At 43.6% G+C, this 23,300-nt stretch overlaps 1 protein-coding gene across 6 annotated transcripts in view; it reads right to left on the bottom strand.

The window, feature by feature from the left end:
- The window catches only part of PPARGC1A (PPARG coactivator 1 alpha), a 662,475-nt gene that overhangs the window by 113,714 nt on the left and 525,461 nt on the right, over positions 1–23,300 (bottom strand). For 3 of the 6 annotated variants that reach the window (XM_081876225.1, XM_081876227.1, XM_081876226.1), the window contains one exon: positions 608–787. In XM_081876225.1, the coding sequence (XP_081732351.1) occupies positions 608–787 (180 nt within the window). Of the gene's footprint in view, positions 1–607; positions 788–9,283; positions 9,452–9,524; positions 9,711–9,774; positions 9,796–23,300 lie in introns of those variants that run through there. The other 3 variants (XM_081876231.1, XM_081876228.1, XM_081876229.1) reach the window with 3 other exon arrangements.

A 23,300-nucleotide genomic window follows, 5' to 3' on the forward strand; every position in this document is an offset into this window, starting at 1 on the left:
GTTGCTGAATGTGCTGCAATTTCATGCTCAGGTTAACTTCACGGGGTGGGGCAGACAGGATCTAGGCAGTGCTACCCCCAGGCCCACTGAACCGCCTTATAAAACTTTGCAGCTCAAGCACTCCTGAACTGCATTTCACCCTAGAGTTGCCATCCAACCAGTGCTTTACCAGTCCGATAAACAAAAGCAATATACTATCACTAGCAGCATCAGAAAACTCCCCCTTTTGATCTACTCTGACAACTGACTTTGCCAGCCTTTTGCCAAAATGTGCCAGATTCTGTTCTGGCTCCACCCCTAAGCCACAAAATTTCACCCCCGAGTTATTCCCGGGCTTCAATCCAGTGATCCAGAATTGTAGAAATCCAAACTGTCATCCCTGAGACCCTTGGTTTGGGCATTTGAAATACTAATACTGGCCCCTAAATATCTTGATATTTTTGCCATTTCTTTACAGGATTAGCACCCACTAATCCGAAGCCATATCCAAGGAATCGGAAAAATAGCTGCAAGCACTGCAGCTTGAAAACATTAGAAATCAGAGCAGATAAAGACCGTCATCCGTGTCATTAAAAAAAGATGCTTACGTGGAACAGCTTTTCCTTACCTCAAAGATGTTTGATGATTCATTGGCATACTGATTGGAAATGATTTCCGATTGGTCACTGTACCACTTGAGTCCTCCCAGAAAGCTGTCGGCATCCAAGTCATTCACATCTAATTCAGAGAGGTCAAGTTCTGGAAGATCTGGGCAAAGAGGCTGGTCTTCACCAACCAGAGCAGCACACTGAAAAGAGGGGAAGGGAAGATACAGAAATGCTTTCATTAATTAGAGGAAACTGTGAAGAACAACAGCACGTGAGAAGAATTATAGCTCCGTTAACTCACTTATACCACCCAGCAGGTCACTGGAGTTAACTTCATTTTGGGGAAGAAAACGCTGACTTGTATCAAAGGAACTTGGCACAGGTGAGCAACAGAGTGTGTTTGTGTGTGTGCCGGCCTGCTTGTTGGAGAAAGGCTGACCTTTGCCTTCTAAACCACCCTCCTGTGCTGGGAACAGCCACTGTCTTTTTATTCACAGCCCCCAAAGTGCAGAAGTCGTTTAAAAAGCAAAGAGGGGAGGCCGCGATTTCTGATCTCTCAGTTAAGCCAGAATGAAGCATTATTAGAAGATGCACGGCAACAACCAAAGACAGTAAACCTGTGCCTCTCTCCCTTGGTAAAGTCTAGTTTAGTTTTAAGGTATAATATTGCACGCTGACAGGGCCATGCTCCAGATGTTGGCTCAGACGTAAGCCCCATGGAATTCAGTTGGACTTACCTAAGAGTAAACATGCAAGCAGATGAACTCTGAGGTTCCCCACCCCTATACAGTGGTACCTCAGGTTACAGATGCTTCAGGTTACAGATGCTTCAGGTTACAAACGCCACTAACCCAGAAATAGTACCTCGGGTTAAGAACTTTGCTTCAGGATGAGAACAGAAATTGCACGGCAGCAGCAGCAGCAGCAGCAGCAGCAGCAGCAGCAGCAAGAGGCCCCATTAGCTAAAGTGGTACCTCAGGTTAAGAACAGACCTCCAGAACAAATTAAGTTCTTAACCCGAGGTACCACTGTACAAGGAAGCCAACGACGAGAGCAAGGAGCTGGCTGTCATGCATTTGTTCCTTTTAAAACAAAGGAGGGGAGATCTGGGGCTGCCATTTCCAGCAACAGACATGCCATTCCAGCAAGCTCTGGACTTACATAAGGAAGGCCCAGAATCCACAGCAGAAACTATGATGCAAAAATCAGCAGCAAAGACAGCAACATGAAATTACACATCTCTGTTGGCCCCACACACATCAACCTGCTAAATGGTTCCAGAATTATTAGCCGCAACAAAACTCTGGGTAAACTACTATAAGCTAAGCTACAACAGCCTCATAATAAGCAGATTTTGAAATACTTCTCATGACACAAAAAAGCCAGGCACCTGCCAAGTAATGACCAAATATCTATAAATGTCACATTCCATTTATGGAGTCTCCCAATCTATAGCTTCACTTTCCAGCTAGGAGCACAGTCTCAGACCATATTTCTGTTGGCTAGCATCTTGCCATTCACAGGCCAAACTTGACAGCACCACTAATTGGCTTTTCATAGCTTATCCTCAGCCAGAGATAGGAAAGACATAGCCGTATCTTCACAACAGTCTTGGGAGGTAGGTAAAAGCTCTTCCTCTTTTGTGGACTGAGAACCAGAATAGGGCAATGGCAATGAGACTAATAAGGCTACCCCCAGGCATGGGAGATGGCAACCCAACTCTGCCTTGCCCATCTGCAAGCATGCAAACAAGGATGGCACCTTTCCCCTCCATTATTTGAACTCCTACCTCTACTAGATCCACACCCATTGCACATCACTGATATGCCTCTTTCCTTCTGGGATACACAGCTACTTCTTCACACTAAGTCTAGAGAGTATTCTACATCCAGGATTATTGAAATGCAGATGGGGAGCTATTTAGGGAGGCCTGTGTGTGCACCTCGTATTCACATAATCAACCACAAAAAGTTTTCCAAAATGCACCACTTTTTCTGAAATTTTGATCATGGATATATCCATGAGTGGGACGCGGGTGGCGCTGTGGGTTAAACCACAGAGCCTAGGACTTGCCAATCAGAAGGCCGGCGGTTCAAATCCCCGCGACAGGGTGAGCTCCCGTTGCTCGGTCCCTGCTCCTGCCAACCTAGCAGTTTGAAAGCACGTCAAAGTGCAAGCAGATAAATAGGTACCGCTCCGGCGGGAAGGTAAACGGCGTTTTCGTGCGCTACTCTGGTTCGCCAGAAGCGGCTTAGTCATGCTGGCCACATGACCTGGAAGCTGTACGCCGGCTCCCTCGGCCAATAAAGTGAGATGAGCGCCGCAACCCCAGAGTCGGTCACGACTGGACCTAATGGTCAGGGGTCCCTTTACCTTTTTATATTCATGAGTGGGCCTGTACATTTGCTGTGAACTACATTTGCCCCTTTTCTCCCCCGCAAAATATGAACTGGCTTCTTGCCATGTGTTAAGAGACTATGTATGGGTTGCAAACAGCTTCTTCAACAACCCTTACCATCTCAAGCAATCATTTTTGTTGCTATGGCAATCCAGCTAGTCCAGGCCAGGACTGAGTAGTCATGTGTCCTGGCAATGATAATAAGAACACCAGGGTGTCTTATGCAGGATAAGATCCTGTGGCATGTATCCCATTTGTCCAATAGCTGGGCCAGCCAATCCTGCAATGCCTGTGTCATACATAACTTGAAGTGGTGCTGGCTATCAGATGATGATCTGGTGGTTGCTCCCACAACACTCCCAGCAATGTACGCATCTTCAGTTAAATGAACATGGTGCCATTATTTACCATACAAGGGAATGCCCCTTCCGATCGTCAGGAGGAGGGGGGGTTGCGGGATCACGACACCACCCACACTCGCCCTCGCGAGGCTGTTGCCAGCCTCGCGGGAGGCCGCCGGGATTCCCTCAATTAACATCCCCTTGGCGCCAGCCAATTGGCTGGCGGCAGGGGCGGGCCTTAGAAAGGCCACTTAAGGTCGGGGCAGCCCTCGGCTCGCCCCTTTTCGCCCGGGAGACGACGCGGTTTCCCACCCACCCGCCCTTTAGGTTTTTGCTACCGATCTTGCTATGGGCTTCGGCTGGTCGCCGCAAGGGGCCTGGTAGGAGTTTTTCCATTTGGCTAATTGGCTGGTTTTGTGAGCCACTTGGTTTTTTCGCCTACCTCGTAGCAAATCGTCACAACTCCCTTGGTTTCGGCGGTAGGCATTGGCCGGGGTATTGTCATGCAGATGAGGTTGGGGGGGAGGAACGCCATCACCTCCCCCAATGCTTGAAGGGTAGTTCGTTAAAGGACTCCGAGGGGCGTCGCCTCGTCCGAAACCTACGGAGGCTAGGGCCTAAAGCGCGCACCCGAGCGGTAACCCCTCGGGGAGCGCCCAGGGATACGCATCTCGGGTGGCTCCCCCTGTTGGTGTTTAACCCTTCCCGGTTAGACCGGATAGTTGGTTAGGGGCCAATGCCTAAAGCCAATACCCTTCTTTCCTGTAATCAATAAAGTTGTGGCCAATTTCGCCCATTAAACCTAAATCGCTGTGTCCGTTGTCTTTATTTATTCCACCTGTGGGGGGGAGGGAATAGCCACGCAAAGCATTGCCACTGGAGGCTAGTGTAGTTGTCACTGTATATTCACTCCAGTCTTAGTGGGTGACAGTTGCAAATGTCAGTGGGACTGTGCAGGAGCAATCATGATAGTAGCACTTCTGCAAGTGACTTATACATGGAGTCAAAAGCCTGTGTTTGAGCTGAAGTATGGAAAAAGATGTTTAATGTTACCTAGCCCATAGCTCGGTTGTAGTGTGTATGCGCTGCATACAAACATTCCCTGACATAAAGAGTCCACAGAGCTGGGAAAGACCTCCATCTGAGACCTGGTGAGCGGCCACCAAACTGAACAGACAAGAAGGAGCAAGGTGGACCAGTGACGTCTCAATGTAAGGCATACGTATGATTTTATTGATTCAATTGTTTTTGTTTTTACATATTGATAGTTTATGCTGAAATCTACCCCCTGGATCATGGATTGATTTCACTACCCATGAAACTCATTCTTCCTCTGAGAACATATTGCTAAATTGTTAGAGCTCCGTTATACAGAGATGTTTGAACGTGCAATTGTATTTTTTAAAAAATCTTATTACTGTACTTCCATTCTGATCTTGTGGGGATTGACATTTGGCTCTGGCAAGTTTTGCTAGGTAACTGTTACATATGGAGAATCATTGCAAAGCAAACCTTGTACTAATACTACAGCACATTCTACTAATACCTTTAGGCAGCATATATTTCCGTAGACGTCTCAGCATCATTTAATTTAGATATCAGGCTAACTGAAGATACATGTCTTTTTACAACGTATCCACAACTGTTCAGCAGTCACAATGTGGGTAAGTAAGGCTACAGCTACAGCCTTGTGAAAATTTGTTTTTAACTACATAGCCACAAACACAAATCCTACAGAGTTTAATGGCACAAAACTAAACATGGTGCTGAACTTTGCAACTGAACTAATTGTGACTCAAAAGTGCTTAACTTTTGCTGCATTGTGTCTGTAGTATATCTTCAGCTTTTATTTTATTTTTTCTGCATAAGCCAGAACTCCCCTGTGTTGGCACCCATATGAATTAGCAATTATGTTGTTAAAAGGTGACAAAATGTAGTCAGTTTAACAATGAAGATTTCCAGTCTCCCACCTTCCATTCCCTGGATTTATCTGTGTCAAATGCAGCAGCCAAAACACCCCGCGAAAAATGCACATGGATTTCAGATGCCACGGCCTGTCATTCACCCTCAAAGATGGTATAGTTTCCCTTATTTATAATCTTGCTCGAATGAGGTCAATTAAGGTGAATGTATCAGTAACCTTAAAGCACCCTTCCCCCAGCAAACATAGGAATTCAATGTCTGTCATGTCACACTTCAACAGCTAAGTGCAGGTTTCTTGCTAAAGTTGGACTTCAGAAAAATAAACTTCCTGAAACATTTGACAGGCAGTCCCTGAAAGAGCGACTCCAGCACTGCATATTCTGCCTTTACGTGTGACAACCTAATTGCAAGGCATGCTTTGGAATAGAGAAACAGGGTCAATAGACTTGGAGAAGCTGGCAAAGGCTACAATTTACCATTCCACTTTCAGTGGTCAAGCAGGACGATGCAGGGAATCAGACAATAGGTGCATAGAAAGGGAAACTTAAGGGCTGGAAGGAGAGTCTCTGTTCTTTATTACTATTCTTTGAAACGAGTACAAAGCTGTAACAGTTCAAGGCCTACCTGAGTTATACGCACAAACATATGTAGTGTATGGCAAACTTGAAGAAAAGGTGGGGGAAACACACAAAGAAAACTGCATAGCAAGAGTGGTAATGAAAACTGTTTTTCTCCCCTTAGGGGAAAAATAAAAGGCTTCCCCACCCTCTATGTTTCCAATCCTAAAGTTGGCAAATGTTATAATGCAGAAATGACCTTTTCTTGATGCCCAAATGAAATCTGTGATCTCATTAAAGGATAATCTAGGTCTTTGCCTGAAAAGGTAGATTCTCAGCATCATCCCCCAGGTTTGTGTTGTGGAGGTCAGTGGCTTAAAACTGATGCCACAGACTTCCAAGGCACCGTGCTGATCGCTTTACTACTTTTCATTTGTAAAAATAGATTCCCATTCTCTCTCCATCCCTCTGCACTGCCTAGTTAAAACTGGATGGGTTCTCTCAATAGGTACACATTTTTCAAAAAGGCCTGCAGTGGCCATTTTGAAGCAATATAAGAAATAACTGTTCTATTTGGGGCAGGGGGTTTAAAAACAAAGGAAGTCTTCTCTTCGCAGTTTTCATTTCTCTCTAATGACCCGAGTGTCACTTTTTAAAAAACAAATGGAATATCTGAAGTGAAGCATGCTGACTCTTGCCAATGTTGACCTGATAATAAAATCAATGCTTCTAGATATGGCACTACACTTCTAATCTGAGAGACATTAGTAGCAAGTGTTCCTGTTATTAATTTATATTTGGCCTTTGAATGATGCCAGGTTTAACACTCCGAGTCCTGTAACTGTCCTCATCTGACTGTCCTCGTCGCAGATATCTGGCGTTTGTCTATACATCTTTAACAGGTGCACTTTGCAAGCAATGTCTCTCCACCCCCCCTTTTTTAAAAAAAATACAGCCAACAGCTTAGGCAGTTATTACACAACTATACCCTTAGTTCTGTAATAAGCTTTAAGAGGATAAAGCAGTCACTAAACACAAAGGCTAATTATTGTGCCTTTCTTTTGCCCCCAGATCATTCTCACCCACCCCTCCAAACGCTTAGTTAAAGAGCAAACAATAAATTAGCTTAACTGCATCAATGATAATGAATCATCATAATTAAGCATCATTCTCCGTTAACCTTTTTGGAGGCTCGTGTGGCTTTCCGAAGGTAATTTTTAAAACTAAATGATGGCCAGTGTGTGCGGGTGGGGGGAGGGCTGGATGTATGCCATTTAAATTGCATTAGTGAAAACAATAATCTGTATTTAACAAGGTTGTTAAAGAGAGTCGAGGGAGGGAGAGGGAGGCGAGAGAGAGAGAGAGAGAGAGAGAGAGAGAGAGAGATGATCCCAAACACGGACGATATGCTTAAAGCAAACATAACACCATGTGCATCCTCTTTATCAATCTTTGCAGCCTCGTCGTACATTACCTTCATTAAACAGAGAAACGCTGTGGGACGCTGATCAGTTACTGTGATGTACAGGCCTTTATTAAAGAACAGGGAATCTCCTTGTTATGAACAAGGGGATCTCAAGTATTTTATATCAGAAGTGAATTTGGAGGGCCTCAAAAAAAGAAGGGGGGGAGAGCTGCCTATCGTACTTGATGCTGGTCGTACTTTAAGAGGAAAGGCGATTCCCCAGAGGAGCAGGAACAGCTTATAGCCAGTAACCAAACTGTCTGCACATAGGGTCAAAAGCTCATGCCACTTTGAAAGATGGAACTAAGAAGCCACCTTATCTGCAATACAACTCATACAGACCCCCTTCCCTTCCTCTAAACAAGTAAAAACAACAAGAAGAAGAACCCAAACCCAAAAGCAAATAAACGGCTCACTGGCATAAATTATATTTTCTTGTTACCAGCTTGAAATTCCTGCAGGAACACTGGTGATTAAAATAGATCATCAACATTTCCACAGACATTGGTTCCTCAAATAAGCTCCTAGCAGCGTTAGGAATAATGCATGATGGAAAAAACGAAGCCACGGCAGCCGAGACCCGTGCAACAAAAACCAAGACGGCAATCTATGATTCTAATCCACTGGATGCTCCCAGCTGCTCAGAAACAAATCAGGACTTCTGGAGCCAGCAAGTCACTCGCTTACCACTTTGACTCATAATAGCTACAGGACATATGAATTATCCATATCTCTTCCACTTTACTGAGTCAAAACAAGAGATGAAAAATTACGATATGCAAACAGAAGTCGGCAGATGCAAATATTTTAAACATGATTTTTGATGATGATAATTAATAATAATAATGGGATAATAATAATTATATTTGCTTCCTGCCCGGAATACGTATATGCAGAAAGTATTAAAGGATTGTACCCAATAATATGTGCCCATGCACTAAAACAACATCTTCAGGGTTTTTTTAAAAGGAGGGGGTTGCGGGGAAGGGAATCACCAGTAGCTTTCTCTCCTGCCAAAGGAAGCATTTAAAGCTGGAATCCTGTGCACACTTAGTTAAAAGTAATCCCCATTAAAAGACTGAATGGAGGTGCATAAGAAATGGCCTGTAAAAGTAGCTATCATTTGAGGCTTCTGTTTTGGGATAACCGGGGAGGGGGAAAGTTTTCCCCAAGTTGCAGGAACTTTCAGGCACTACACCATTTCGAACTCAGATATTTATTTTGGTTTGGTTTTCCTGATTGCAACCATTTAGACACCCTCAAGCCTCTGTTCCTATACTCCAGAGACTCCCAATGGGCTGCTTATTTTCTTCCCCACCCCTGCCTCCGTTCCCCCCTCCCCTTTATGAATTGTAGCCAGCAGAAGCTGCAGGTTTGATGTATTGCCATCTATTTTTACTCAAGCAGCGGAGGCAGCAGCGGCAGCACCACGAGATCCTGCATAAACTCTATTCTCACGCTCCATCCTGTTGTCTCAGCGGCACAGAACCAAAGGAAGAGGACTCCTTAGCCCAAGCATTCCAGCAGAAGCGACAGGGCATCTCTTCCCCAAAATCACAGCACAGAAGCCACATTCCCACAACACAGCAACCGATACCAAGCCCGTCTCGCTCCACGCACAAGCATCTCTGCTCTGCAGCCCATAACCCCCATATAAAATAAAACTACTTTTTCTTTTTGCAAGTTTTAAAAGGTGAACGACAGAATTTCATCTGCCTCAGGCACACAGAAAAAGAGGCAGCTTTTTTCCCCAAGCCAGATGCCACTAAATGCCAATGGAAAGACTTCAGACATAGATTCATATCAATATCTCTGTGCATAAATATTGCATATGACTGGAAAGGGAGCCAAAGGCACATAAAAATAGTTTCCAACTGCAGGAGATCCCGATGACAGGAGCCAGTTGCTTTTTTTTTTTTTAATTTCCTCAAGGAACCGGAGCGTAATCTTAAAATAGAAAGCCGGCGGGGTGGGGTTGGGGGTGGGAAGGTTGAGAGAAAAGAAAAACTTACAGGATTAAAGATAAGATGCAGCCTCGCTTCCATTCCAAAAGGGTTCTTTCTTCTAGCTACTTCCCGGCAAGGGAGGGGTGGACAAGATTCAAAGCAACACAAGCGAAAAATAAAAAAGGGAGGAGGGGGGGAAAAAGGGAAAGGAAGAACAGAATACAAGGAAACAAGCCCTCCAGCTGGGTGAATTTGCACGCAAAAAAAAAAGGGGAGAGAGAGAGAGACCGTCCCCCAAAAAGCTCACCTCGATGTCACTCCAAACAGAGTCCTGATTACACATGTCCCACGCCATCCAGGTCCTGAATGACGGCAGCAAAGCTTTGAAACTACAATCCACAGCCAGGGCGAGAGAGAGAGCAAGAGAGGGAGAGAGAGCAAATATACTCGCGCGCAGCCAAGCAGCCCCTTACTGAGAGTGAACCGAAGGCACCTGTCTTACTACTGTTCCAGTCACATGACAAAGCTATTAAAAAGTAGGCTGGCCTGTCACTCACCCAGCCGCCTGCTCTTGTGCCGCTGTGTGCTAAAGCCAAGTGACGTCACGCTCAGAGGCAGACCCAGGCTGGAGCCGAGTCAAGCCCGGTCCACGCGCGCGGGCGCGCACACACACACGCGCGCATCTTTCCCAGGCGGAAACATGGGGATCGATTTCTTTTCCAAAGCAGGTTCCCTCCCGCGCCACACCTCCAGAACTCTGCCGTGCCCGGATCCAATCCATTTGCAAGGGGCTTTTAAAAAAATTTAAATTAAAATCCTTTCTCTTCTTGCGTCCACCCATCTTTTTTTCGTTTCCAAACCGAGGCAAACGGAGCAAAAGGCTGTTGGTTTTCGAAGTTTGGAAGGAGGCAGAAATAAGAGCCTTGATTTGGAGGCCGCTTGCCTCTTAAAAGACTAAACTTTTAAAGAGGTGAAGGTTGGTGTTGAACGATTTGCAGGGCTTTGGTTTTGTGCAGGGAAAGGAAAGAAGAAGCTGTCGCGACTGCATGGTATTCTCTTTCCAACCGGAGACCTCAAGCAGAAAGCTCTAGTCTTGAGCTTGTTTTAGGGAAACCCAACTCCCACAAAAGCTTACTCTGAAGTAGGAAGGCACCTCTGGAAACACAGTAATAGGACAGGAAGACAACTGCCTTCCTTGACTGTTTGTCCCATTGGTCAGGTAAACTGCAATCATACATGGAAACTCCATTTAACCATCACAGCTAACAGCTACTGATAGCCATATATCCTCTATTACTCACTCAGTCGCTCTGAACCTCCTAAGCATGATTTAAAGAAGAAAAAACCCATTGCTACTAAGAATATCAATATAAAACAACTTTTTCAACATTTGTGCTATGTTAAATTGCACAGGCTGAATTAGCTGAAAGGAAGAAAGCAGCCCCGGAAGCGTTGCGTGTCTGTTTTATACTCCTCAAAAGCAATGTTGTGATACACAACTACCGTAGTGGGTTGCTGTTGTTGTTTTTAACCCAAACAACTCAAATTCCTGTTTGCTCATTTCCACGATCAGGAAAGGTTTTCCACTGTTGCCTTGGGGCATATTTTTGTATAAACCAAATTGCACACTAACCCTGTTGCTGGCCTAGGTTATGCATTTTCTTGGGAGAGCACAAAACATACCCCCAGATGGCAACTCCAAATACTGTTTTCCCTTTCCAGACTTTTACAGGTGGATCTGTTTTATGACAACACAATGGAACGAACTCACAACAAACCCAGCACACCTTTCCCACAACAGGAAAAACAGGACTTTCCCCTTCACCTGAGTCTTAAATTTCTTTTCTTTTCTTTCTGTTTTTTTAAAGATTAAAAGCTGTACTTTTAATTAGCCGTGTGCCACAGTCTCTCACACAAATTCTAAATGCGAGATCAGTCATGCTACGCTACTAGTTAGAGTCACACTACCATAATGGATCATGCCTCTTTGTTATGAAATATTCATTTGGGTTGTCATTTGCAAATTTGAGTATTCTAAATGCTAAATGAATACAATTATTATCCAGAGACAGAATTGAATTGACAGACAGGAAGCGGCGATTCTTGAAACAGTCATTTTCTCCCAGATTCTACGTCCATTCAAAATATGAATCAAGCTGCAAGTAAATGTTTAACTATTTCTTGTCTTTCTCACCCGTTAAGGCTACTTTGCTGGCAAATGTAGAAAGGAAGTTAAGCAATGTAAAAAGCCTATTGCTTTTGTTTTACATAGCAAACTCCCACTCCCCCAACCCCCTAAATGATAAAAAGGGTACAGACCAATGAAATCTATGGACTTCAGTAGTAACTCATGTCCACTATTTTCAGTGAGTCTTCTCTGAAGAAAACTAAGTTGCATATCACCCACAGATTGCATTTTACTCATTTCTTTAAAGCAAAATGCACCGCGAATTCAAAGAAGCCATTCATAAAAGAGTGGATGGTAAGATTTTGCTCTTATCATGAAGAGAGAGAAAACAACAGAGTGAATTTCTTCCAAATTATATGCTAATTTAATGGAGAAAAATGACAGCAAATTATTGGGACTAGGGGCAAAGGTTATTTACCTCTGCCCTTAGAAAACTCATCTGTGAAGTACAGCCGCTGACTGGCAGAAATGGAGTAGATTTGTATTAATCAGTGGATCCAGCCTTGATGAAATAGTCTTCTGCCATACCTACTTATAATTGCGTTCACTGACTGTACCAAATCCATCACTTTTATGTTTATGTTCCATTCACACCTTTTATAGAATCATATTTATACTGCAACATCTTAGACTGCAGTGGGAAGGAGAAGCATATTTCAACCTGCCCGCGTTGTTTGTATTTTCTACAATTCCATTTCACTGCTTTTCTGTCAAATTAGCAAGTTAACTGACAAATAGATAATGACAAACTTAAGCAGCGGTTCAGAAACGATTGGGGCGGGGGGGACGACTTTCCTGGCACATGCATTTCGAAGTCTTCCTACGTGGAACAATGGTCAAAAGTACTGGGGAAATTTTCTACTGAGACAGGCCCACAGAACTGCATTTGCAACAGGAGTTTTCGAGAATTGACATCAAACAGTACGTTATACCTCTAGAAATATCGGCAGACTCACTCCAGCAAGGGTTTCCAATAGGAAGGCTTCCCCTTCCTCCCCCGCTTTTTAACAACTGCCTGGCTCATAAGTGATTACTATAAATAGCTTCATTAGGGAGTTTCTATCACACTTCCTAAACGTAGTTTGCAACACTTGTAGATCTAATAATAAAAAGCAGGAAGGAATGGAGGAAATGAGAGAAAAAAGTTAGTGCCAGTGGTGCACAGCCCACAACAGCTCACATAGCTCAGTTGGTTAGAGCATGGGGCTGATAATGCCAAGGTATCAGGTTCAATTCCCATATGGGACAGCTGCATATTCCTGCTTTTCAAGGGGTTGACTAGATGATCTGCAGGGTCCCCTGCAACTCTGCAATTCTATGATTAACAGTTTCTCCAATTAGAAAATGTGCTTATTCCTCCAAAGGGTTGGTCACACACCCTATTCTAATCACTACAGAGCAGTAGCTCTTCTTTGGGGTGAATCTCATTTATGTGTTTGATGTATTTTTAAGCTGCCTTTCGGGATTAGTCCCCCCCCCCCCCCGGCAATTTGCAATTAGTCAATAAAACAATCAGTTTACAACTTATTAAAAACAGCAAAACGATAAAACATCAACGCAGCCGCAGCGAACAAAATGATCAGGGGCAGATATAATCACATTAAAAACCTTACAGTACATATGTACAGTTCAGTACATATGTGGTTTATATTATATTGGTGATGGCCCATTTACACATAAAAACCATTACTTGATCTTGACTCACAGTGATGAAAATGCATGTGAGGAAAACCTGATGTACAGTGGTACCTCAGGTTACAAACGCTTCAGGTTATGAACCCTTCAGGTTACAGACTCCTCTAACCCAGAAGTAGTACCTCGGGTTAAGAACTTTGCTTCAGGATGAGAACAGAAATCGTGCGGCGGCGGCAGCGGGAGGCCCCATTATCTAAAGTGGTACCTCAGGTTAAGAACAGTTTTAGGTTAAGAACAGACCTCCAGAACGAATTAAGTTCTTAACCAGAGGTACCACTGTATAAACAAGAATAGATACAGGCTACCCCTCCCCCTAAAAAGGAGTAAGAATATCAATTTATGGAAGTAGCAGAATGCTTGCCCAGGGGAGATCTACCTAGAGATTAGGAGTCTTCACTTTTAGGTGGGGGGTATTAAAACATTGCTGTAAATTAAATATAAATTTAAATGCAGGCAGCATATTACTTCTTATAACACGGTGCTCCTCTGCTGCTTACTTCAAGAGTAACTGCCTCCCTAGTTCAGAACTTTCAAAAGGGAAGTTGTTTATAATGCTGAATTATTTGTGGTTCCAAAGCACATTTCTGCAGCCTCACCTCTCTGTCCCCATTTCCCAGCCTCTGCAGTTGGGCTCTCTTTTCCCACTAGGTTTTTCAATAAATAAAAATATCCAGCCAATAATCTGCACAGCATTTATACAGGGATAGCTAAACGTTTTTGGAAGTGTCCAAACACTTGTGATACCAGTGAGGAACAAGTATGCAGCACAATTTATGTGTCAAGAAAAGAAGACTTAACGTGCTTTTCCACTCCACATTGCAGTGCCATTGCAGAAACCATTAGGACCCACTTCCTTTCACATAACAGCTTCTTCACCACTAATGTAAAAGACTAAGAAAATTAACTGAGCATCATTTAACTACACTGCAGTACATTATGTACTTGTTCTTTAACTGCCCATGAGGTGGCACTGTTGCTTTTATGGAACTCTGCAATATGATAGGCCATCTGATTAGAAGAACAGCAAAAGGAATTTCTATACTTTTAAAAGATCCAACTAACGGGACAGTTGCTCTTTTAATTTACCTCTGCCTTTACTTTCCCTGCTAGACAGTGAGTTTTCAGGTGGGGGCATGGATTTTAAAAACTATTTTGTGCAGTGCCTAGCTACTATAGGAACTTAACACATAATGGGAAAAGAACCATTTTTATTCCATTTATTAAGCAGATTCCTGATTAAATCACTGCAGCTTAATCCTTCCCATGCTGTATTTGACAGGGAAGGGATCTTGCAGGGCTCACATGACTCACAGGCTAGTGTGGAAATATCCACTGCTGTCTTTTCCATCCAGCTGAGGTCAATTTTGCTCTAGTTCCTGTTTCTCCAGCCAAGGCCAGCATATCTCCCACACAGTGGCGTAGCGTGGGTTGTCAGCACCCGGGGCAGGGCAAGTAATTTGCACCCCCTAACCCGGGGCAAGGCAAGTAATTTGCGCCCCTAACCCCTAACCTGCCGCCGCTGCCAGCTTCTTCTTGCTGCTGCCTGGGCTGGTCGGGTGTGGTTCTCTCCCGCGCTCAGCGCTGCGCTGGGCGGCCGCTGCACTGTCCCTCCCCCAGATAGTCCCTCCCTCGCTCTCTCTCCACTCCGCAACGCAACGCACGCCTGGCACTCTCCCCCTCCACAGTGGGCGGCGACCCGGCAGCTCGGATCGGATTCGCACAGCCAGCACTGCAGTGAGAGAGAGTGAGTGAGCCAGGTAGGGGCAGAGAGCTGCGAGTGCGAGCGCCCCCCCCCAAAATGTTGCGCCCGGTGCGGCTGGCCCCCCTGCACCCCCCCACGCTACGCCACTGCTCCCACATGCAGGGACCTTAAAAATCACTATAGTTACAAAACTGGTGATTGTATTACGGTGGCAATGATTTTTGAGTTTCACGTCGAGTACACACTGCAACACAGTACAGAGTCAAGAATGTATTTGCTCCCCCCCCCCCAGATGATCTTTATTGAATTTTGAGTTACATACTATACATAAAGGTAAAGGGTCCCCTGACCCTTAGGTCCAGTCGCGGGCGACTCCGGGGTTGCGGCCCTCATCTCGCTTTACTGGCCGAGGGAGCCGGCGTACAGCTTCCAGGTCATGTGGCCAGCATGACTAAGCCGCTTCTGGTGAAACCAGAGCAGCACACGGAAACGCCGTTTACCTTCCCACTGGAGCGGTACCTATTTATCTACTTGCACTTTGATGGGCTTTTGAACTGCTAGGTTGGCAGGAGCAGGGAACGAGCAACAGGAGCTCACCCCGTCGTGGGGATTCGAACCGCCAACCTTCTGATCGGCAAGCCCTAGGCTCTGTGGTTTAACCCACAGTGCCACTATACATACACGTACATTATGTTTCACATTTGTTCTTGCTCTTCCGAGGTGATTTCCCTATGTCGTCTTTAACTTTTTGCATTGTCTCTGTCCATTTTACATATGATTGTTGTTCTTCAATTTTTTCCCATAAAATGTCTGTAAACAAATAAATCTTTCTATATATACAATTCTTGTTGTCTGTCTATATTCATTTACAAATATTGTTCAACCATAGTCCTAATATACATTTTGAATTCATTTTGATATTATTATCCAATACATTTCTTGTGTTTTCCTGTTATGAGGTTTATTTTAATTCTACTGGTTTCCCTTTTTCACATCGTCTTCTCTATATATAACATAAATTTCCCCCATTCTTTTTGATATGTTTCGTCACCCTGAATGCATTTGCAGTGGTAAAGAATTCCAGCTTCAGTAAATAAATAAATAAATAATACATAGGTAGGTAGGTAGGTAGGTAGGTAGGTAGGTAGGTAGGTAGATAGATAGATAGATAGATAGATAGATAGATGATAGATAGATAGATGATAGATAGATAGATAGATAGATAGATAGATAGATAGATAGATAGAAGCAAGTTTCCCATCCTCATTGCAAAAAGTTTGAAGAAAGTTAGAAAATGTGGGGACAGTGATTACTGACCTCACTTAGAGCCAAGAGATAAGGCTCTGCTCTGATGAGTAAAGGGCAGCAGAACTTTACCGAAAAGCTGGGCTAGCACAAATGAATGCCCTATATGCAGTATATTTGCCGTATTAATTTTTTATTAGAAAATGCAATGCTCCTCTCTTGTCTTCTTCATGTCTCAGTTTTCTGCTCAGACCTTCTGGTGTGATGCATTACTACCCCTGTCTCTGAGTTCTTCCCACACTCCACATCCCAGTCAGGCACAACCAGTCACCATACCTCCTCTGGCCAAACCACTATCTTTGCACTCCCTCACACTCACACAAAACATGAGCCTGTGCTTTGCAGTGCTGGCCAGGCATGTGGGCTGAGTTGCATAAAGCTGCCTGCACAGTTTGTCATCTTTGGAGAAGCAAAACGCTGCTGGCTGCCACATGCAATATTTTCTCCTCCCTACACCAGTATCTCAAGCTGTAACATAAACCAAGCGGTTTGAGTAACAGACTACAGATGCAACTCATATCCTTTCTGTGGTAAGGCAGTCAGAACCGTACGCAGTATTCTGGCTACACCTGTTATGTACTGAAGTTCTCACCCTGGGCCAGCAGGGGGATACTGTAGATAGTTTTCACTCAGGTCCACATATGCAAATAAGGGACTGAAAGTGACGTTCAGTGATTGGATAGTTAAAGAAAGTTGTTACAGTTGCGTTGTACTGGAGCTCTATATAAGCAGGCTGGCTGAACCCTTCAGTTCAGTTCTGTTCTGTCCTGTGAATAAACAAAAGCTGTTTGAAGAATCGCTGTGTCATCTGATATGTTCACCCACAACTTAACAACACCATAGATTTGTATATGAGCATCATGATATTTGCAGAATTCACCCTTTCATAACTGCCATACACGGGGTTGACATTTTCATCAAGCTATTCTGCATGACTCCAAGATCTCTTTGATGACCAGAAACCAACGGTTCAGAACCCGTTTGCAAGCATTTGAAGGTAAGGCTTCTTGCCCCAGACTGCACCACTTTGCACTTGCTAGCACTGCCATTTAAATACCCATCCACCCAGTTATGGGAGGCAGGAGCTACCCGTTGCCGAAGCCTTACTGATTCTTCTTCAGCAAGACTTAGTCTTCTATATACTTGGAGAATTTATTTTTAATGATGTTTTCCACAAGTTTTCCAAGAAGACTATCAAGCTGACTGACCTGTAATTTCTTTCTTTTAATCATTTTTATTGATTTTCCAATAAAAAAACATCCAATTAATATATCCAATCATAATACTCCAATTAAAATAAAAAACTAAAATAAAAAAGACCAAATTATAGTCCAAATGATAATTATTAATTTTTCAGGCTCCCCATGGTCTGGATCTCTGAAGCATCTCCACATCTCAGTCCTGCCTCTCCTCCTTGTTTCCATATTTTCCACATCTTGATTTTGATGCTTTATAATTCTCTGTCCCTGAGTCCATGATTCTCAGTCATGTCAAACATCATATACTTTCATCCGTCAAATACAGCTTTATAGTATATATTTTTCCAACTGCCTTTTTTATCAACACAGCTTCCTCTGACCCCATTCCAATCTGGAATGTTGTCCGAGTCTGTTATCTGAAGTTTAATGGCACAGCAACTCCCAATCATTAATTGTCCAAACTGACCTGTAATTTCTTGCATCCCCCTGGATCGCTCTTTAAAAATTGGTGTTACATCCTCAGGAATGGAATCTGATCTTAGGGATAAGTTATATATTTTTGCTAGAAGATCAGCAATTTCACATTAGAATTTTAAAGAACTGTTGAATGGCTGCCATCTGGACCCGGTGATTAGTTTGTTGTTAATTTATCAATAAGGCCTAGAACATGGTCTCTCGTCACTACTATTTGCCTCAGTTCCTCAAATTCCCTTACTGAGAAAGTTCAAGCACAGAGATCTGCCCTACATCTTCCACAGTGAAGACAGAAGCAAATAGTTAATTTAGCTGATCTGTAATCTCATTCTCCTCCTTTAACACACCTTCTTCTTTCTCGTCATCCAAAGGTCCAATTTCCTCCCTAGCTGGTTTCCTGCTTCAAATGTAGTTAAAAGAGTTTCTTATTGTTGGTCTTAAAAAGTAGAGACATCACCTTGACAACAAAGGTCCGTATAGTAAAAGCTATGGTTTTCCCAGTAGTGATGTATGGAAGTGAGAGCTGGACCATAAAGAAGGCTGATCGCCGAAGAATTGATGCTTTGGAATTATGGTGCTGGAGGAGACTCTTGAGAGTCCCATGGACTGCAAGAAGATCAAACCTATGCAATCTTAAGGATTGCCCTGAGTGCTCACTGGAAGGACAGATCCTGAAGCTGAGGCTCCAATACTTTGGCCACCTCATGAGAAGAGAAGACTTCCTGGAAAAGACCCTGATGTTGGGAAAGAGAAGGGGAATGACAAGGAGAAGGGGATGACAGAGGACGAGATGGTTGGACAGTGTTCTTGAAGCTACCAGCATGAGTTTGACCAAACTGCGGGAGGCAGTGGAAGACAGGAGTGCCTGGCGTGCTCTGGTCCATGGGGTCACAAAGAGTCGGACACGACTAAACGACTAAACAACAACAGCAACAGTTGTTGGTCTTCATGTTTAAAGTGATATGCCCCTCATATTTTTTTTCACATGCCTCATTGTTTTTGCCAAAGTTTATTTTTATTTTGCCAAAGTTTGTGTTCCTTTTTGTTCTCCTCATTTGGACAATACTTTCATTTTCCAAAAGAGGCCTTTTTGCCTCTAATAGCTTCCCTGACTCCGCTTGTTAACCTTTCCTGATCGGCGGTGTACATTCGAGCTGAGCTTCTATTACCGTGGTTTTGAATAACCCTCCAGCATTCTGGAGAGATTTGACCTCTTGACTTTCCCTTTCAACTTCCTTTCTGCAAAATCCCCCCCATTTTTAAAGTTTCATCTTCTGAAGTCAAACGTGGCAGTTTTTTACTTCCTTGGCAATTGTTCACTTAAGTATACTTTGAAGCCAACAACACAGTCTTTCCAACTGGTTCAAGAAAACTTAAGTCTTGCACCACATCCTAGGTGACAGTTAGGATTATGTCCAGACTCACTTCCCCTCATGTCCATTCTTTGACTAGTAGTTCTAGGAAAGAAATTTTACCTCTTTTCCAGCTCACTTATCTTGGCTTCAAGGCTTTGAGCATTCACATATACAGCCCTACCTCAGGTTAAGTACTTAATTCGTTCCGGAGGTCCGTTCTTAACCTGAAACTGTTCTTAACCTGAAGCACCACTTTAGCTAATGGGGCCTCCTGCTGCCGCCACACCACCAGAGCACAATTTCTGTTCTCATCCTGAAGCAAAGTTCTTAACCTGAAGCATTATTTCTGGGTTAGCAGAGTCTGTAACCTGAAGCATATGTAACCTGAAGCATATGTAACCCAAGGTACCACTGTACAGTAAAAGTTTATACACAGTGCCTCTCCACATATGTTTGTTTTCCTCTATGGCACTAGGAATCGCCACCATCTCCCACTGTAGTTTCACTACCTAGTTGTAGCCTGTGCCCATCTGGACAACCTTGAATATTTTCATGCTCATCTCTTAAGAGATGATTTGCCTCAAACTAGATGCCCCTCGGCTCTTGTTAGCTTTCCCTGGCCAATCAATTTCAAAGCTGCTCTGTCATCTTTTGAATTTTAATGGCAATCTGGTTCCATTCTACTGGTATTTCAGAGAAAGCTACCGAAAATGTCCAGTCTTTCAGCTTCATATCTAGCCATCTATCGTTTGCTTTCTGGACTTCAGATCTATATTTCCCAATGCCATTGATGACAACAAGTATAGAAATCAATTACTCAAGTAATGCTTGTTATCCCCCTTGATCTTAATGTATTGTTTTTGCTTGGTTGGTTGGTTGGTTGGTTGGTTGCAAGTTGCTTTGGGTTAATAAAGCAATTAGCGCATTTAATAAATAATACTAATAATCTAAATGTGACCATTCACAACAGAAAACACTTGTAATTCACTATGCTATAAGCAACGTTCCTAACTGAAGGCCTAAAGAATACTTCAATGGTTTTTCAAATGTTCTTACTGATGGAATATTTTCTAACATCAGGAATGCCCTGAGGCTGTAACCAGCACCATTTCCACTTCCCCCAACTGCTGGTGTTTAGGGTATTAAGTAGAAATTCAGCAAATGAAAGTTTCCCCCATTCTGGTGAGAACTGTACCTGTTAGATTTCTGAAAGCCCCACAGTTAGTTGTTAAAGCCCCACGGCTGCTATCACAAAACAGATGAGAAAACTACTCAATACATATTGCCTCCTCCTTACACACCTTTTTGCTCTTTAGGGCTATGGCTTTGTAATTTCAAACTGTAGCCCATGGAAATTTTGAAATTGTTTTGTAATGTGGTCAAGTGCCATTCTGTACAACTCTTTGAAGGGTTGTCTGGTCCAAGTCCAGTTTTAAGCTAAAGAACTACAGTAATAAGAGGCTTGAAGCTGGCCATTAGCAAACATGCGTGGGACATCCGGTTACGGGTGTTCCCCACTATAGCGAAATGGGCAGTATTTTTAAATTAAATTACAGCAATCGTTTCTAGATGTGCATCTATACACAGAAATTACTGCATGCACATTTTATGCTGTGTCCATCATTTGTCCTCCTTTTTGGCAAGGTGTAGGTGGTCCACTACCGTTTTGTGTCCATGCTTTGCAAAAATGCAGATTCAAAATCTGCAGGGCTTTGAGAGGGATACATGGGCTAGGCTCCCAGGAATATCCAAGGAATTGGGCATACCTAATGGGAATTTCACTTCTGTTCTTGGAGAATAGGTACCAGCCAAGCAGTTTTTGAAACTCTTGTTAGCACAAGTGGTTTGCCATATAGCATGGGGGCAACAGAGAGCTGTGATAGTCAAGTAACAAGCTGAAAGCCTCCTTGGGTGCAAGGAACTGGATCTGTGATACTTTGGATCCTGGCCAATGTCAGTTAGGTAAAGGTAAAGGGACCCCTGACCATTAGGTCCAGTCGTGACCGACTCTGGGGTTGCGGCACTCATCTCGCTTTACTGGCCGAGGGAGCCTGCGTACAGCTTCCAGGTCATGTGGCCAGCATGACTAAGCTGCATCTGGCGAACCAGAGTAGCGCACAGAAACACCATTTACCTTCCTGCTGGAGCGGTACCTATTTATCTACTTGCACTTTGACGTGCTTTCGAACTGCTAGGTTGGCAGGAGCAGGGACCGAGCAACGGGAGCTCACCCCGTCGCGGGGATTCAAACCGCCAACCTTCTGATCGGCAAGTCCTAGGCTCTGTGGCTTAACCCACAGCACCACACTTACTAAAATGATACTGGTTTTCATGAAAGCACTGTTATAATGCTTCCTCCTGCCTTTATATTTCAGGCATTTACTACCATAATATAGATTAGAAGAAATACTGGAAGAAATTGAAAGTTATTCTTTGTTTCCATTAACAAACCATCACATTCAATTTAACACCTTTAGAGTGTTTATATAATAGCCTGGCATTCATTTAATTCAATTGGTTTGACTTCCTTAACATTGTCGAGAAAAGGAGCTTGATTAGGTATCATTGATTAAGGAAGCTGAAATTGGCATTTTTTTAAAAAAACAGACTTTCCATGATCAAAGTGCACTTTTATTCTCTTAGACGTCCAACCATGTACAAACCAAAAATGATAGAAAGATGAGAAAGTGAAATGAAATCAACACCAAATCAGTACATGAATGGTCACATGGTAAGTATCTATGCATTGTGATCCTAAATAATCTGAATTCAGTAGTAAGTGTTCATTGGCCAGTGAGGTTTCCGATCCATTCCTTAATTCAAGGTTACCAAATAAGGAATGGTTCCTTGAAATAGGAACAGGTTGTAAATCTATTCCCAAATCAGAGTGGATAAGGCTGCTACACTGGGCTGGACAATGTTGTTTTCAATATTGTCTGTGTGCCAGCAGAACAGACTTCCAGTTGCATGACGGGGCTTCACTTTCCCCTTGCAACCCCCTTCCCACTCTCAAGATCTAATCTGGAAAGTTGAGGGACCCTGAGGAGCAGATTCCAGGAATGCTTGGGGAGCTGGAGAGAGATGGAAACAAAGGCAAAGTTCCATTGCACAAGTGGAAGGTGGTTCGTGCAATGCTGGATTCGACTGGTAACAGCCCTGTTTATTTTCAAAACAGTAATGTTAGTCTCTCGTTTTATGGAGAACGAGCATTCACCCTTACTTGCTTGTCGTTGTTGTTTAGTCATGTCTGACTCTTCGTGACCCAATGGACCAGAGCACTCCAAGCACTCCTGTCTTCCACCGCCTCCCGCAGTTTGGTCAAACTCATGTTTGTAGCTTCGAGAATACTGTCCAACCATCTCGTCCTCTGTCGTCCCCTTCTCCTTGTGCTCCCCATCTTTCCCAACATCATGGTCTTTTCCAGGGAGTCTTCTCTTCTCATGAGGTGGCCAAAGTACTGGAGCCTCAGCTTCAGGATCTGTCCTTCCAGTGAGCACTCAGGGCTGATTTCCTTAAGAATGGAGAGGTTTGATCTTCTTGCAGTCCATGGGACTCTCAAGAGTCTCCTCCAGCACCATAATTCAATAGCATCAATTCTTCGGCGATCAGCCTTCTTTATGGTCCAGCTCTCACTTCCATACATCACTACTGGGAAAACCATAGCTTTTACTATACGGGCCTTTGTTGGCAAGGTGATGTTGGCAAGTAAAATCTGTCACTGCCTCCATTTCTTCCCCTTCTATTTGCCAGGAGGTAATGGGACCAGTGGCCATGATCTTCGTTTTTTTGATGTTGAGCTTCAGACCATATTTTGCGTTCTTCTCTTTCATCCTCAATAAAAGGTTCTGGGTGTTTAATCATTCCACGCTTTTCAATGCTTTCCCTCCCATCACTTTACTAACCACAAAAGTATGTTTCTTTTTTAAAAAAAAGTGGATTTACTATGCTAGGGTGACAGAGCTCTTTAATCCACTTTAATTGCACAAACCTAAATTTTATACTATTTGCTTGAATCTACCCTGCAAAATTCTTGCAGTCTTGAGACACATGTAAGCACCTCGTTAAGGCGCATACCGGTACTTCATCTCTCAGCAAGCATACGATATATGAAACAGCATGATGGGTTGGAATCATCAACTGGCACAGAACTTTCAGAGTGCGTCTT

The sequence above is a fragment of the Podarcis erhardii genome, assembly GCF_964252035.2.
Source record: "Podarcis erhardii genome assembly, chromosome: 9".
Taxonomy (NCBI): domain Eukaryota; kingdom Metazoa; phylum Chordata; class Lepidosauria; order Squamata; family Lacertidae; genus Podarcis; species Podarcis erhardii.